At 48.1% G+C, this 17964-nt stretch overlaps 2 protein-coding genes across 2 annotated transcripts; both read left to right on the forward strand.

The window, feature by feature from the left end:
• Positions 1-417: 417 nt before the first annotated feature.
• LOC146196439 (uncharacterized) lies at positions 418-4153 on the forward strand. The gene has a single exon (XM_084596359.1). It carries the CDS (start codon positions 797-799, stop codon positions 1550-1552), a length of 756 nt encoding a protein of 251 aa, XP_084452485.1. The 5' UTR covers positions 418-796; the 3' UTR covers positions 1553-4153.
• A 1029-nt stretch (positions 4154-5182) lies between these two features.
• On the forward strand, positions 5183-15722 carry LOC146196440 (uncharacterized). Its single transcript, XM_084597015.1, has 4 exons — positions 5183-5940; positions 11131-11325; positions 13659-14509; positions 15556-15722. Exons 1-4 carry the CDS (start codon positions 5183-5185, stop codon positions 15720-15722), a joined length of 1971 nt encoding a protein of 656 aa, XP_084453141.1.
• Positions 15723-17964: the final 2242 nt, after the last annotated feature.

The raw sequence follows: 17964 nt of genomic DNA on the forward strand, positions 1-17964 counted from the left end.
ACGCTAGACAAGACCTCATGTCTCGAATCTCGCGGAATATGATAGATCTCTTGTACAGATCTCGTGCACAACTCTCGCGCATGGGATTTTTTTTCCATCAGCCTAGAAAGGATAATTGGGGTGGGGGGGGGTTCTAGTTCACCATAGGGGTGGTATGCTGTTCTGATAGCATGCATTTTAAGGCGAAAAAGCCTTTCTAGGCTCATGAAACGCAATCCAGTACGTGATATTAGTGCGCGAGGTCTGTCATATTCCACGAGATTCCATGAGATGTGTTCTTGTCTAGCGTTACTGCCATCTGAAGTCGCACACAACGCGCGCCAAGGAACGCTACGCGACAGGAGCGATGGAGTACCGCCCAAACACACTTAACGGGGAAAGTGTGACAGATATTGCTCCTTCCCTTTCCTGTAAACCAATGATAATTGGTTTACAGGAAAGGCGGCATATTCACGGCGTTTAGCCGGTCGTTCGGTGCGTTGTTCCTCTGTTTCCTGGGCAATTCGATTCCTCTTTCACCTCGTTATGATGTCAATTCCAGGCTTCCTCCTGCTTAGCAGACGTCGCCTTTTCTGACGATGCCGAAGTGTGGGTTAAACTTGTCGACGCTGCTGCCCGGCGTTCCGCCTGGTCTCCTTCCATCACGCTCGCCGTCGCGGAAGACCATCTCCGTGGTGCCGCCCGAGCCTGGCACCGGTATGAAGGCCGCCGCTACACCACTTGGTCGGCCTGGACCTCTGCCCTCCTTGACGCGTTCACACCCCTGACCAGTGCGCACGACGTCAAACTCACGACAATGAGATCGTGGCGCCAGGCTCCAGATGAATACGTCGCCCTTTACATTTATGATAAGGTCCGTCTTCTTCAGGCCTGTAATATCGAGTGGCCCGCATTCGCAGCCGAACAGTACATCGTCGACGGGCTTTACGATGCCATCCACGCATCGATTATGTCCACATTGGACATTGACAGCCTCTCCATCCTTGTCCACCGGGCGGCCGCCTTGCATGACACCGTGGCTGGGTTCTTGCTGTCACCGGGCCATCAGCAGCACCTCAGCATGCAGTCCGTCCATGCATGGCTCTATCCATCCAAAACGGCAAACGCGCAGCTTCGCACGTGCCGTAGCATCCTTAGCCCACCCGTGTACAAACATCCTGAAGGTGAGGCTAACCGCATGCAACACCAACAGGAAGCGATGCAACACGCGAAGGAAGCCTTTGTTTCCCGAGGTTGCATGAGTAGAACAGTGAAGTGGTTTAACGTGATAGGCGGCTATGACTTCATCAACCGCACTGACATTGACGAGGACATTTTTGTCCACCGCACCGCGTTTCAACACTCGCGTAAACGTCACCGCATCCGGAAAGGGCAGGAGGTTGAATATGGAGGTGATTCCAGGAGAAAAAGGCCTCACTACTGCCAATGTCAGTGTGCTAGACGTAAAGTCCCAGCTGGAACGTCGCCAGTTCGTTGGGAAAGAACGAGCCCACACCTACCCGTGTACGCAGCGAAGCTGAGCACAGCACAGTGCTTCCAGTGGAAGAGGTGACAGCAGCAACAAGTATTGCAGTGCAGCGTCTTCAATTTCTGTCACCACTGTGGATGCCTCAAATGCCTAAGTGGCAACTACCGAAAGAGTCCAGCGCAGAAAGAAACGCGCCACTCACTGAAACAGACAACAAGCAAAGATTATCTGTGCGAATATCATCATGACAGCGCAGGAAGACATCCCGAAAAAAAAAAAAAAACGTCATGCGCCGCACATGCCATGTCAGCGATGTGGCGGTGCTCCATTTACGGACTCAGGAATATAATGCCTTGTATTAGAAGTATGCTTCGCCCCGTCCAGTCTTTCGTATTGGGAGATTTGGGGCCTTTACCATTTCTGCTAAGGTATTTGCACCCTCAGCTTCATTAGCCTGTCTGCAGATGCGCTTATTGGGAGGACAAAGGCTGTTTTATGCTTGATCCCATCAATATTAACCTTCTTGCAGTTAGCTAGGTGTAAATACGGGACAGTATAGGTGATCCTGCTGATGACCAAGGCTTGTACGTGTCTTGGAAGGTCGGCTTTTCTCATCCCCGACTTGCGGTTAGTTACGCGTCTAATTAGACGTATAGTTTAGTGGTCATTTTGTTGCGCTGTCCAAGCGATGCAGCGCGATTTTTTTTCATTAGCTCCATTTGGTTTACTGGCGCGCTGAAACTGCTGTGAAATGACAACTACGGACTTAAAGTAGCGTAAAATGTACGTAAAGATTTTTACAGCGTCGTTTATTGCCTCAAGGCATAACGAGAGTTGATGAAAAAAATAGGGGGAGGAAGGGAAGCAAAATTGTAAATAAAGGTAGGCCGATCCCGTAAAATCGAGGATTTTACGACGATGTGTCAGCTGTTTCTAAGCAAAACGAGTATGGCTTGTTCGCAGACGGACGCACAGTTACCAGGTGCCGAATTCTCGTTACCTTCAGCTCCTGACGGTCCTAATAAGTGGTGAATATATGCCGAAGTAATTTAGGAGCTTTTTATTTACGTTGTTTGCTGCCTCAGGGCATATAGAAATATTTAATAGTAAAATAAAAAGGGGCATTAAATAAAAGAAAAAGGTTGGCTGTTCTAAGAAAGTCTAAGGGGGAACGATGATGAGGCTCCTGCGTCTAAGCAATGTAAGAAGACGGTAGTTGGGCGAAAGGCCTGCAGCTGGCAGGTGTCGAATTCTCGTCGGCTTTAGTGCCGGACAAACCGACATAAAGTGATAAATATCTGCTTCATTATTTTTTGAGGTAAAGACAGGACACCCTGGACGTGGATATAACTATCGGTATAGAGGCCATGTTCGAGGTACACCAAGTGTGAGGGCTACGCCGACCCGGATCCTCCGTAGAGCAACCTCCTCAGCGTGTGTAAGACTGCTAAGGCGAGTTACCGCATACGGAGTTCCATAAGGCTTTATTCCGCGACGATGTTTTATCTGCTATTCTCCACGACTGCATGGACCAAACACTAAACAGAACGGGTATATCCTTGGAGCGGGGTCATGTAATAAACATTAGCCTGCAATTTTTTGAACTCGAATGACCAACACATAGTTTGGCCGCCTACGACGGGCGATAAAGCATGCCCTTCATGCAAAGGCGGCTGAGCTTCGATGAAAACCGCCCATGTTCTGCGCGGGCACGTTGAAAATCAAAGGTGGCTGTATTATTATAGAGTCTTCCACCATAGCGTCAATCATAGCCTGAATTGTTTCAAGCCATGGAACCCCGTATGACAAAACGTATCCCGTGAAATTTTTCTTATTTGTTTAATTTTTAACGGACATAATCCACTTGGCTGGCAGGCTATGCCGAACGAGGCGGACAGATGAACCCTCTGCGATTTTAGTGCCTAGTGCAGAGTATTGTACAACACCCTAACCAGAAGATGCGAGCCCTTGTTCCGATGGCGTTTCAAGAACCGACTTGACCTAACCTCAGCCTGTCATTTTGTGCCACTAATCGCCTGTGCCTGCAAAGAGGCTTTCCGCAAAGAGGAACATTTGCGTCTCACTGGTGCCAAACTGATTTAACTGATTTATTTATAGGAAGGGAGAGGCGCGGTAACTGTCTCACTTGTTTTCTGTGGACACCGCAACCGCGCCGTAAGGGAAGGGAGGAGGGTGGGAATGAAAGTGGAAAGAGAGAAAGAGTAGCCGTAGTGGAGGGCTACGGAGTAATTTCGATCACTTGGGGATCTTTAACGTGCGCTGAGATCGCACAGCACACGGACGCCTCTTCGTTTCGCCTCCATCGAAACGCAGCCGCCGAGGTCGGGTTCGAACCCCAAACCTATTGCGGGTGCCAAACCCGCGAGCACAGGAGAAGGAGGAGGAAACTTTATTGGGGAGAAATTGGAATATTGTTTCTTAGTGAGAGGACGCTTCTGCTCAAGCCCGGTGGTGGCCGTCGCTCGATGGCGCTCGACGACCTCCTCGGCCCAGGCCGTGATGGCATGTTGCCGGCCTCGATTAGAGCTGAGCAATGCGGCTTCCCACTGTTCCGAATTGGTAATCTACAGGCCCTTCGGCTGGTGCAGGATATCATATTTAAACATGATGTTCTCTAGATCTGCCATCTGAGCACCGCAGAGGGAACATGAGGGGTTGTATTCGCCTGGATACCATTGTGCTTATTTATGTGGATTAAAGACCATATTTGAAGTTTTCTGAGTAGTGTTTGTTGTGATTTGCTGAGGGTAGGGGGGGGGGGGGGTTCTGGATATTTCAGTCTGTTGGTTTTATGCCAATTCGTAATTTCCTTGTACGTGGAGTCTCTCTCGCGAGCCGATCTCAGCTCGGGGTAACGCACCTCCCGGCAAACGACGAATGAACACCGCACAAACACATTCAAATATTCACACCTGGACAATGCCCCATCTATCGCAGCACGCGATAACGTTCACCAATTCGCATGCACGCGACCAGACTTCGTGCTTGATGGCTATTAGAGACAGTTGGGAAAACTGCACTGACGAGAGAGCCCAATCACCTATATGACGTCAGGCAATCCCAAGACGATCGCAGCGCCCCGTCCCCCTTCGGTGGATGGGTAAGGCGGAAAGTTTAAATGCTACTTGACCTCTTCTTTCAGCAACGCAATGGAAAATAAAACTGCGTTTGCATTTTTAAACACCATTTTTTGCGCATATGAAAGGCATCGCGTCTTCTGACGCGTCTGAAGCAAGGAGGTTGCAGACAACGTTAGTTGCGGACACGGCTCAGGCGTGTCGTATGCTGCCTGCCCACTCGATATACGTCTGCAAACGCGGTGGCTTTTCATGCGCACAAAAGTGTGTTCAAAAAATGCAAACGCAGTTTTTTCCCGTTGCGTTGCTGAAAGAAGATGGTTATAAACATTTAAACTTTCCATCTTGACTATTATTCCCACCTTTCTCCCTTCCCTTAGTCGCGGTTCAGGTGTCCACGCAGCGGAGGTGGAGGGGCGCTGCAGTCGTTTTGGGACTTGCTGACGTCATATAGGCAATCATTGTGGCCACTCTACACCGCGCAGTTTTCTAAATCTCTCATATCTAAGAACGTTCTTGATGGCGCACGTTCAATGCCGTGTCATTGCCCTGTCCTCCCCCCGGACGCTTTCCAGTAGGAGACAGAAAGAACAGGAACGGAAGTACTGTGTTGACCATGATACGAGTCCTTCGGCCGCAGATCAGACTGTGCTTAGCCTGCGTCCTAGTACCTACTTTTACCATCTGGTTCATCGTTTTTTTAAAAGATAATGCACCGCACCACAACACGGGATTCATCTTTGAGACGCCCGGATGCCGCTTCCCGAGCTACGACTCCCTCCACTGGATGGTACTTCCCTTCTACCGAAATAACTCCGGGAACGACTCCTATTGCCGCACGGAGAACATGCTCGTCTATTTCGGCAATTACAACGTGCCCCTGCTCGACGAAGCTCTCCTGGCAAGCAGGTACAAGTTGAAGCCCGAAGACGTTGAGTGTTCTTACGCCGAAATGTTCAGGAACGAAAGCGCTCCCATTCCCGACAACACGAGCGTTCTGGGAATACCGCAACGCGTCGTATTCGGCAACCCTTTAACCGAGGCCGAGTACATCTTCTTGTGGTGCAACAAGATGTCCTTCGCCGGCCATATCTTGTTTTCTCAATACTTCCTGATACCAAAGAGGAAAAAGCAGAACACTGGCAAAACAAGCGCGAGCGCTGAGCGTCTGAATGTGCTCATTGTCGGCCTGGACGGCACCTCAAGACTCAACACCATTCGCCAGCTACCCAGGATGAGGCGCTTCCTGATTGAGAAGCTTAACGCCTTCGAGTTCCGTGGATACACCAAGGTCGGAATCAATACGTTCCCCAACTTGATGCCGTTTATGACCGGCCTGTCGGGAGAAGCCGTGAGGGAATCCGTTGGAAACAGGTACCGTGTCAGTGTATAATTTCTGTTACGCAATATTTTCAAATATCAAAATTTACAGAAGACCGAACGTGATGGTAATGGAAGTTGCAGATGAACAACCATAAACCATTTAGGTCAGAGGCCTCAGATGATATTCATATATTGGCTGTATTCAGAAAATGTCACCATTTGCGGGGCAGGAGCCAAAAAGGACTTCCGAGTTTCACTCCTTGTGTTCTTACGAATTATTTGGACGCCAAAGTCGGAGGACCTGTGTTAGGATCCTATATGCAACGGATTGTTTTTCGTCTGCTTTATATCTAGACAATATGATTTTTACTATAATATAATTACAGTACTAATTCATGCCAACAGCACAAGTTACATTAGAAAGAAAAGAAATCCCATATGCTTTTCTTGGTTGCGCCGCCTAAAGGCTTCTTTCCGTTACGCATAGTACCAGCTATGCATGGCTCGCCACGATGCACCATGGCGACCATGTGCTTTATGTTTGCATGGCCTTCATTGGTGCGCTTTTATTTTCTATGCTAGCAATGAATGAACATCCCTTGGAGACCAAGAATGCAGGCTACTCACACCGATGAAAATGTTCGCTCTACGCGTGAACAATTTATTAGCAGAGTGACATACATGCGGGACGTTTTCGTAGCTAAGCCTGGGCCGTCCGAATTGCTGAGTCTAACTGCTGACTGGGCTACATTAAATAGGTTTAGTGGGATGAGTTATTTTAGGCACTGCTCATGCTCGATGCTTCCTCCATCGCCATTTGCCGGGATGCCACACGAAAATGGGATGAACACTTCATTGCTGCGACTGCTGATAATAACTTTGTCTTTGTACCCATCAAAATGGGTTAAACTGAAGGATAATCTATTACAGTTAAGAGTTTACGCCTACAAAACTGTGTCTCGCCAGACCAAAAGCATCATTCGATATTTAGGTGTAACCGCGAACAAACAGCTCTCGCTTTTTGGTTTTTCGATGTTTTATGCAAACCGTATGCAGCTCATTCGGTCGATAAATGTCGCTATCATGGTAACCCACGATTGGGAAAGCATGTCAAAGAAGTGTGGGGTTTTTAAGCATTGCCTGAGCCTAGTGATATGAAAAAAGCCGTGTAGAATACACAGTAATCCCTGCAACAGCACCTTTTCAATCCGCAATTTTTCATATTATTACTTTAAATAAATTGGTTTATAGGAAATGAAGACACTTTATCTGTCACGATTGTTCTATGGACACCTGAACCGCGCTCTCAAAGAAGAGAGGAAGGCGCATGTGAAGGCAGAAAGGATCAGAGGTGCTATAGTGGAGAGCTATGGACCACCTGGGAATGTTTATGTTTACGCACAAGTGCACACAGACGCCTCTTATTTTCGCCTCCATTGAAATGCAGCCGCCGACGGTCGGCATCGAAACGGGTACTCCGGTACAGTAGTCGGTCGTCTTACACACTACGCTAACGCGGCGGGGAAATTTATTAAGAGCGTTTGTTCTTGCTACTTACATTTGCCGGTTTCTCGTTCGTTCCTCAGCCGCTCTCATATTGAAGCTGGCGGTCAAATCACGTGTTCGTAGCTAAAGCATTGCAAATAATTCTGATGCACCGTGGTAAGAAAGAGAGAGAGAAAGGCTCTCTCCCTTGCCGCCTTAAGGAAAGGGAGGTTTTTCTCGGGAAAGTAAGGCGCAGTAATACTTTTAGGTGAACACCACCTAATTGTGACATCTACACGGCGTCTGGTCAAGGTGTGTGTGTGTGTAAAAACTTCATTCGGAGGAAGCTTGAGGTAGCCGGGGCAACCTCACGCAAACATTAGGTGGGCTCCTCATCACCGGAGCCCATTGGCGACTGCTGCGGCTCGGGCTCGGTGGACCAGGGCCTTCTGGCTTGCCAGATCGGAGCAGCCGAGCAGGGCTGCCTCCCAGTCCTCCCGGGTGGGGTTGGGTTTGGGGATGAGGTTCGGGGTTGACTGACATGCTCATATCATGTGGAAAATGTCCGAAGACTTTTCCGCACAGTGCGGGCACTTTCCTGTAAAAGCGAGATCAAAGTGTTTTAAAACTGCCAGGTACAGCAGCGTTTTGGTGTAAAGGCGGAGGATTGTGCGTTCCTCCACCTTTGTAAGACCCTAACAAAGCTTAGGATAAATTGCATGGCCGAATTGAAATAATTCAGTAATTTCTCGAAAAGTGAGAGCCGGATTTGGTTCGAGATCCGTATCATAAGGGTCTGAAGGCGTTGCCCGGAGAGTGAGCGCGCGGGCGGCGGCGTCGGCCGTTTCATTGCCTTCGAGGCCCATGTGAGCTGGAGGTCACACTACTCTTTTTTTTTTGCAGGTAAAAAAGACGGTGTTATTGGGGAACTCAGACGCCGTAGTATACTCATCATTTTGTCTTCTTGAAGGTTCACTGCTGTCCCAAGGACACTATATTGGTTTATAGGAAAGAAAGGCACCGCATCTGTCACATTTTCTCCTTACACCTGAGTCGCACGGCGACACCTATCTCTCCTCTGCTTCGTCAAACCTGGCCCACCGATGACTTTGTCGCTGACTAGGCTAGTAAAGCTTGAAGGGTGGCTGATCTTGGCCCTGATGGGGCTGGGACAGGTAGGTCACCGCCGCTTGCGGCGGGGTCTGGCCTGCCACTGATTTTTATCTGTTGTAGGCCGTCATTGCACCCACCACTACTTCGGTGGTGGACGACGGCTGTTGTTGCGGCGGGCGTCTTTCTCTCCCTCTTCTTTTTATTTTAGAGCGCAGCTCTTTGGCGCTCGTTCCTGGGTTTCGCGTCGGCGTCGGCGTCGGCCTCGTAACCAGCGCCTCCACACTTTCATCCCCCCAGTTCGAGCCGGTGCTTGGCAACCGAAGCCTCGCAGGAAGCGCGGAGCAGCCGGATAACACAAGGAAAGGAAGGGGGTTGGGGGGGGGGGGGGGGGTCGCCGGAGGAAGCGCTAGCAGCGACTGTCTGATGCCGCTGCCGCCGCTAGCGAGTCAAGACAACGTGACTGCGTAGATAATAATATTTGGTTCACAGGAAGGGAAAGGCGCAGTATCTGTCACACGAGTTTGTGGACACCTGAACCGCGCCGTAAGGGAAGGGAGGAAGGTGGGAGTTAAAGTGTAAAGAGAGAAAGAGGAGCCGTAGTGGAGGGCTACGGAGTAATTTCGACCACTTGGGGATCTTTACGTGCGCTGACATCGCACAGCACACGGACGCCTCTTCGTTTCGCCTCCATCGAAACGTAGCCGCCGAGGTCGGGTTCGAACCCGGGTATTCCGGCACAGTAGTCGGGCGTCTTACCACTGTACCACCCCGGCGGGGCATGACCGCGTAGAAAAACTGATTTATTTTTAATAGGAAGGGAAAGGCGCGGTAACTGTCTCACTTGTTTTCTGTGGACACCGCAATCAAGCCGTAAGGGAAGAGAGGAAGGTGAGAGTGAAAGTGGAAAGAGAGAAAGAGGAGTCGTAGTGGAGGGCTACGGAGTAATTTCGACCACCTGGGGATCTTTAACGTGCGCTGACATCGCACAGCACACGGACGCCTCTTCGTATCCCGTTCCTCTCGCTCGTAACGCGTCCCACGGCTGTGACAACCTCGCGAGGCACTTGTATAGATCTCGTCTTTGAGAATCAAGCATTGGTGTACCAAGTCGAACATATATCAGTCTATTTTTCCAACCACAAAGCTTCCTTCATGACTGTGAAGAACTGTTAGTGGAGTCTTTGTTAAATGAATACGTGTGAAAAATAAAAAAAAAAAGTTCTGTGATAGCGCATACATGTGTTGCTCGATTTCTTTGCCTCAATCTATCGAAAAGGTGAAACAGCTTATTTGCTGCGCTCAAATTTCGCATTAGGAAGTAACGTAATCGTCGGTAATTTTTTTTTTATTTTCTCTTCTGTCCGCACAAGGCAGTGGAGGTAGCTCAGCTACAGAGCCAGTAGCAGGCCCATGCATTTTCTTTTCTTTCTTCCTACAGCCACAACGACAGCAAAACTAGTAAAGCTTTCGCTTTGAAAATGGTCCCGCCGTAGTGGCGAAATTGTGAAGACACCAGACTACCGGAATGGAGTGCCCGGGTTCGAGCCCGAACGCCAGCGGCTGCATTTCAATGGTGGTGGTGGTGGTGGTGGTGACAAACGTTTATTGATTTAAAAGGGTGGATGTATGCATGGCCGGATCTTTGACTATCAGCTCTTACAGATACTAGGTGGGGTCCCTAGTACGGGACCCCAGTGGCGTCGGCCGCTGCCCGGGCGCGCTCGACCAAGGCCTTTTGGGCCTGCAGGTCATAGCAGCCGAGCAGGGTCGCCTCCCAGTCCTTCCGAGTGGATTGGGGTGAGGAGGAATAGCTGGGTTGGATGGGCAAGCCCACACCATGTGGTAGATGTCCGAAGACTTCTCCGCACAGTGCGGACAACTGCCCGTGAAAAGATTTGTCCCTGTCCTGTGAGATGTTTGTGCATGTTAAAGATCCCCAGGTGATTGAAATTACTGCGTAGTCATTCACTAGCGCCGTTTTCTTTCATTCCATCTTCACTGCCACCTTTGCCCTTCCCTTAAAGTGTGGTTCAGATGACCACAGAACAAGTGTGACATGTACTGTCTTCCTTTTGCTTTGAACCAAACTGATATCGCACAGTACACGAATGCCTTGGTTTTAGCCTTCATCGTAAAGCGACCGCTGCGGCCAGGATTCGATATCGCATCCTCGGGCACAGTAGTCGAGCGCCCGAACCACTGCAAGACCATAGTGGCATAAGCGAGAACGGCAGTGGCCATGCTATTAGAGCGTTACATCTCGCGTACATTTAGCGAGTTTGTGATGATGTCCGAATCGGCTATTGACATCACCGTTGCAACAGGTGTTTGCCTCAACATTGATACAATGTGCTTACACATTTCTTCATGTATTACATGTGATCATATTATTATAAAACATAAAAATATAGTAGATTGCTCTATAAGAAAGGCGCATTATCTGTCGCACTTTTCGGAGGACACTTGGGCATCGCCTTAAGAGAAGGGCAGCGGAAGTGAAAGAAATGGAATCTACAATCCAGTGATTTCATTAAAAGAGTTGATATAAATGAATGATTCCACGGAGGACTAAGCAAATTGTTTCATTGAAATTAGCGTCGCGTCTAAACGGTCCTAGTTGCGCTTGTTTCCCCCATCATGCAGCAGCTACTTCGACGGGCTGGCTCACCTGATGTCCGTGTACAAGAAGAAGCAATACCTGATACTGTTCCTTGAAGAAGAACCGACAGTAGGCATGTTCGTGTACCCAGTCGTCACCGGGTTCAGGAAAGCACCTGCGGACTACTACCCTACTGCAGTGCTTCTGAACTGGAAGACACCAACCTGCGCTGTTATTAGGTCAGTCTGTATGCATCATACTGTCTTCTACTTCACAATGCTTCTGCACAACTAGACAGTGCAGTTAGAGATTTTAACGCGGAGGCACATGGCAGCCCTCATGTCAATGATAATGGTATTGATTTGCGCGCATCCCGCTACTTTCTTTGGACTTCCACGAAATACACTAGTAGAAAATGGACAATGGACGCTTTTTATGAATACTTCCGGAATAATTTCAACTAACGGATTTTGGGATGATTGAGGCTAACGAAAACATTTCTACTCACATTGGCAACGAAAAGGGCTATGGAACGAAAATTGCTAGTTGTAACATGAAGCTTAAGGTATGAAGCTTGCAATGTGGGCAGATAAACAACTCGAGGGAATGACGTTTTACTTGAAATCAAAAAGAAATGGGCATTTGGTGCGAAGAGAGGATAACCGATGGTCGATTAGGGTAACAAATTGAAATCAAGGGGAAGAAAAGCGTAGCAGAGGGCGGCAGAAAGTTAAGAGGATGAGGTTAAATTCGCAGGGGTCAAGTGGATGCAGCTAGCATCCGTCTGGGTTAATTGGAAGAGCACGGCAGAGGCATGCACCCTTCAGTGGGTATATACCGCCTGATGGTGATGAATCCATTTTTACGAACGCGGCAATAAATTTCCTTCCCTTGTTGTGTATGTTGTAGTGACACCAGGTCATATCCATGACCAAAATTGTGGTCATTGTTCATAAACATCAACAACCGCGAATCCCTCAAACGCCTTGCAAATGCTTCTGAGATCAGCCCAATATTGAGCACCATCAAACCATGTTGCTACTTAGCCTCTCGAGACCGTGACGTGGAGGTGAGGGTGGACTCGGTACCTAGATATGCCGACAGTCTGGGCAAAGAGGCCGCACACGCGTTGGCGACCAAGATTATAAATGCTGACTACTCCGCCTCGACATAGGTCAGGCCCGCACCGAGTGACCCCGCGTCAACCTGACAGATCCCTAGTGACACCTGATCGCGCGTGCCAGCGCGGCCACGCAAGAAAGCCGGTGTGCCCTCGCGGCGCTGACTCCTGTTAATCCCAAGCCCCTGCCATCTGGGCTTCGCTGCGGGGCACCGGTTCTTATGCATGCGGCCTTTAAAGGTTACTCACTAACCTTGAATGTGGTTGCCAAGCGGTTTTTAGAAAAGGCATCATGACCTTCCCGCGGCTAGGCCTGACAATAGACAGAGCAACGCCAAACACACGTAAAAAATGTGACCATGAACACGTGGACAGACGCACGCAGAAAATGCAGCATGAACGCCCACCATATGATGCTACACATATTTCGATACTTGCCCAGTTGCGATTACATCCGAATGAAGTACCTTCTGGCCATTTCAGAAACTTCGCGGCTTGGACAATTCCAAGCGAGGACGCTTGAGCATGACCTGCGCTGCCATCTCTTAAAACTGCTCACGTGAGGCAGGCATTGACCTTAAAATGTGACCTCCCGTTCCCCATACTCCCCCTTGCCGAAAACAGACCTTCTTAACAGCGCCTTTTAACAAACGTATTCGCTTACTCAGTTCAAAAACACGTCAATGTTTGTGTAAGACTGTCAAGAGTACTCGTGAAAATTTTTAGCGTCTCGCCTTTTTATTAAGGTTGCTTTGTTGTGGAAAATGTTTTTAGACTTATACGGTGAAGCTGATGTCGGAAAATATGTGAGATGATTCGCAGGCCGATTATTTGCCCTGTGTAGCATGAGCCCAATCTTGACCTAAACTACGGCAATACTATATCTGTAAGTACCTAGACTTGTGACACCTTGAACTCATCTGTCTTATGACATATATGCGCCTTGCTGGAGTGAAAATGAAGTTAGCCCTCGTCCCCATGCTCGCTATGCGAGTACCCAGCATGGTGGATTATTGATTGTAGAACTCGGATGAGGAACACCCGAACACGAGGCACAAGCTCTGTTCGCTAGTATGCGAGGCCAGTACACGTAAAGAAACCCATGGGGTAGAAAGTATCCAGATCCCTCGACAACTGTGTTCATCATAGCCCGAAATGCTTTGCGACATCAACCGTTTAAACCAAACAAAACTCTGGTTCGGTGGGCCGAAAATATCATGGAGGACTCAAAAGTTTACCATTTATCCCTACCTTGCGCTACGGTTGAACGGTTGAAGGGTGCGCTGATGAGCAAGACTTTTGTTTTGATCATAACAAATTTCATATAAACTCTGCAAGTGATCTACTCCATTCTGAGTTTTGCGGAGCTTTTGTAGTCATACGCTTTATGCTGTTATAGAGTCCAGAGATCTGAGAATAAAAAATATCTTTTTCAACTTGCCACATTTCCAGGTACATCACGCAGCTTCTATCCTTCAGAGAGCAGAAGATTTTCGCCTTACTATGGTTTACCTGCTTTACACATGACGACTTAAATACAGCTGGTTACCTGGACCAGCCACTGGAGGCCATGTTGCGGAGCTTGAATGCTTACGGTGCCTTCAACGACACCGCAATACTCGTGTTCGCCGACCATGGTCTGCGCTACGGCCTGAGCCGAATGACCGAGGTGGGTCGCCAAGAAGACGGCATGCCGGCCTGTTTCCTAGCGCTCCCTCAGAACTTTCTCCGCCGGCACCCCGAAGCCGTTGTCAATCTGGAGGTGAACCAGCAGCGCCTCATAACTTCATACGACCTGCACGCAACTCTTCTTAGTCTGGCTGAACTGCCGCGCTTTAAGCCCGTGGTAACGAGGCGTGGTTTGAGCCTATTCGGCAGGATTCCACCCGAACGCACATGCGCCGACGCTTTTGTCCCTGACGAGTTTTGTCCGTGTGCAAACGAATACGTAGTGTCTAGGCAGCAACCCGCAGCCGTCCACCAGCTCTCGCTTGCCGTGGTGGCCCACATTAACAAGGTGGCGCGATCCACTTTCCCCGGCAAGTGCAACTGGTGGGAACTGATGCGCGTGGAAAATGCGGCCTTTTCTAAGCCACGTAATGCCACCAGTGACGAAGATGAGGAGCTTCTGTTCCGCCTGACGCTTGTGACCTCACCGGAGGCCTTCTTCGAGGTGAGTGGTTTCGCCATACCGGGTAGAGCTGCCAACTCCTGGCGGACGACGCGGGTCACGGCGATCCAGAGGTTGGACTCATTCAAGAACCAGACAATGTGTCTGCCCAAGCACGATGACCAAAAGCTTTGTAGGTGTCGCACTATGTTTTGGTGAGCCGTTTGAATATTTACAGAGCTGGATAGGACGGAGCATTGGACTTTCTTTTACTAGCCATATTTCGGACATTTAACTTCGTTGCATGTTTTTATGTTATACTTCAACGCATTCCGTTCCTGTATCCTTTGTTATTTGCGATAATATGGCTGCAAACGCATAGAGCAAGCAAATAAAATAAATGTATCAACAATCTGACTGAGATTTGAGTGCGTCTGTTGAATGTTATTATTTTGATTAGTTTGGCGGGTGCGGAACATATTCTGCGCTTCAAAGAAGGTTGATTTATTTTTGCTAACTGAACGTGCAATAATTTACTGAACGTGCAATAATTTACTGAACGTGCAATAATTTAAGTTGTGAAAAAACAGATCGTGTTCTCAATAGCATTAGCCATTTCCAAAGAAAAGAAAAATGCAGGAAATATACAAACTATTTCCCGCAAAGTAAACTAAACGTCGCCCCAAAATTACATCAAAATCACCCTGGTTGCTCACTGCATATATGTAGTTATTGTTGCCCGCCATGTACAGTATTTGTCAAAAGTATATACGGCCCACGGGTTTTAATTCTAAGCACCGTATCTGGGCTCGTTGCACATCTCCAGCGTTCGAAACTTCGTAGATGACAAATCTCGTCCGAACTCTTCTCTAGCTTGTCTATTATATTCCAGTATTGCTTACAGGAGCCTTATTACAAGGTTTAGAAGCGAACACCTTGGGCCGTATATTATTGACAAAGACTGTACATCGACACTCATGGCGGGCAACAATGCAAAGATCTACGAGCGGCATCAGTAAATTGCTTTATTATTAAGTTCAGATCAAGCCCATTGTGCCAGCCAGCGGTGTGCGCTGGGCAATTATTTTGTCTTGCCCACTCTTAACCGGAACCACAGACTGAACGGAGGACGACTGCACGTGCATGTAATAAGTCCCTTGACCCAGAAAGTAAGAATGCTCTCCTCCGCAGCTCAGGTTTCCTTCTCTCGCAATGCACTCGGCACACGCTTTATTCTAGGTTTACTCTGTGAAGATTTGCCTGCTTTGTGTGCCTGCATGCTGCTCACGAGACGCTCTGTGGACCACGCATCTGGCCAGTCATACGGTGGATCGCCAGCTGTACAGCAGCGGAAGATAGCCCATGTACCTTGGATAACCTGCCGACCGGCAACTGGACCGTGCTGAAAAAAGATCAATAAAAGCTAACGCCACGGTCTCGTCTTTATGGAGACTACTAGATGAGCAACTCATCACTTTCGAATGCACCAATCAGATATTTTTCAAAAAATAACAGCGCGGATAACGGGGCGAAAGGTAAAAAAAAAAAAAAAAAACCATATCTTTCATTCTCGTTGTTCGAGCTGTTATTGTTTTTGGAAAATGTATCCCCGACTCGCCCGCCTAGCTACCGTATATAAGCGGGACAGCAGGAAGGGCGAGAATCGGCACTCGGGCGACAGTGTTCACAGAATGCTTCTACTTTACAGAGAGAAGGCTTCAGCACGTTATACCTATACGGCGTTGATTATCCAGTTTGAAAAGTAGTTGCCAAATAGACTTCTGCCAAGGCACATGCTGTAGGGATGTGATTCTCCAAGGGAGCTGTTAGCGTACTTTCCGTGGCATTATGAGCGTCAGCAGAACATGCGGTCCACCGCCCTTAGCGGGGAAGATACTGAGGGGCTTGGACTGAGCACATTGAACGCTTCAAAAACCAGCTCAAATTTCAAAACTTTTAATCGCCTATCTACACTTCTCTAGATGAGGCCACTCGAACCAACAACGACACCTTGTTTCCGAATTCAAGAGCTCGTGCCTGGGTTCTGGGGGAGTCGCGTTGACGCATGAACATACAATCCGAGCTGATTAGTAATGGTGTGTGGATATCCTTTAAGCCAGAAATATATGTAGTGTTCCGTTTCTGGTTTCAACTGAGTGGATTAAATTTTGGCTCTATTGGGTGTATGTGTGCTTGGAATTGGACAATGCGTTTCACGTGACAGTCCTATAAATAGTAGCATCTCACTCGGATTACACTGCCCAATAATGTTAGTAATAAGCCCACGCGCTGTTTCTCTTGGCTAACTTCATACCGGTATCGATATATGGCGCGGTTCAGAGCGTCACGTGAATATAGGCTGCACGATCGAAGTGGAGCGGGTACCGCATATTGCTGGATTTACCGAATGAAATGCAATATGCATGGTGTGCGATGCCCGGTACCTTATTGTAGTATCTTAACAGCGGGCGGCGGAAGCAATCGTCATCGTTTTGGATGACCTACGCGAAGCGGGCGGCATTTTGCACAGTAGACGCGGAGGAACGATTCATACTTTTGATGCATTTCTACTGAGACTTCATCTACAGGACGTGATGCAAATAGTTAAAATTCGCAATTTGGATGTAGGTTATAGAAACCACATTTCCTCGCGGCGAATACCAAATGGCGAATTTTAACGTTCACTTTTACGCAGCTATCGATCTGCAGCGGGAATGCAGGTTAGAAGCAACCATTTTCCCCGACGCACGACATTCAACTTTAGAGCAGGGCTGCTTGACGAGTAAAGCTAATTAATTACAACCATTACTTCGCTCTTCTCCTTGTCTAGCGTGAAGATGGCAGTAGTGATGACAATGACGATGAATTAGTGATAATGATAGCATTGAATATAATTACGCTGCAGTTAGTGATAATAGTAATGATGGTAGTAGCGATGACAATGACGATACAGTTGATAAAAACAGTCATGTAAAGACGTCGACTGCTGCTGAGAGCTGTCTCTGAACGCAACCTAAAGGTAACAGACACTCACTGAAGGCAGGGAATGATTACGGTGAACTAATTGCGTAGTGTAAGCGGTACATACTGTCACCTCCTGACTCTCTTTGCGGCTGGTTTTGCGGTCATTAAGGATTTAAAAAACAACAACATCACATTATGCAAACTAAAGAGAAACCCACCCCAAGAAATATGTTAGTAATTATTTTTGAATGTTGTGAATTGTAAAAAAAAAGAAGAAGAAAGTATAGCAAAAAAATTTAACTCAGTGGATTCAAACAGACATTTCAGCGTGTAGAAAACAAGTGTTAATTCATTGCGCCACAATAGCTTTTTTTTTATTGCCTGGCTTTCACACATCGCATTTCACCAAAACAAAACCAACAAAAATCACAAAAAACGCTATTTACATATCAGACGTCGTGATCAGGCAGCATGGAACTGGCCCCACCACACTAAAATTCACTCATACACAACAAAGGCTCTAATCTCAAGAGCCACTCGGGAGGTCCTGCTGCCGCTTTCTGAATGGCCAAACACCTGTCCACACGTTTTCGCAAATAAATTCAGGCAGGCCGTGCGTCTTTATCACAGTGGTAACCAGCCGTTCTTGAGCACCATATACAGTGGAGGCCTATAAGCATAATT

The sequence above is a fragment of the Amblyomma maculatum genome, chromosome 3, assembly GCF_055883805.1.
Source record: "Amblyomma maculatum isolate TAMU_Amacu chromosome 3, ASM5588380v1, whole genome shotgun sequence".
NCBI lineage: Eukaryota > Metazoa > Arthropoda > Arachnida > Ixodida > Ixodidae > Amblyomma > Amblyomma maculatum.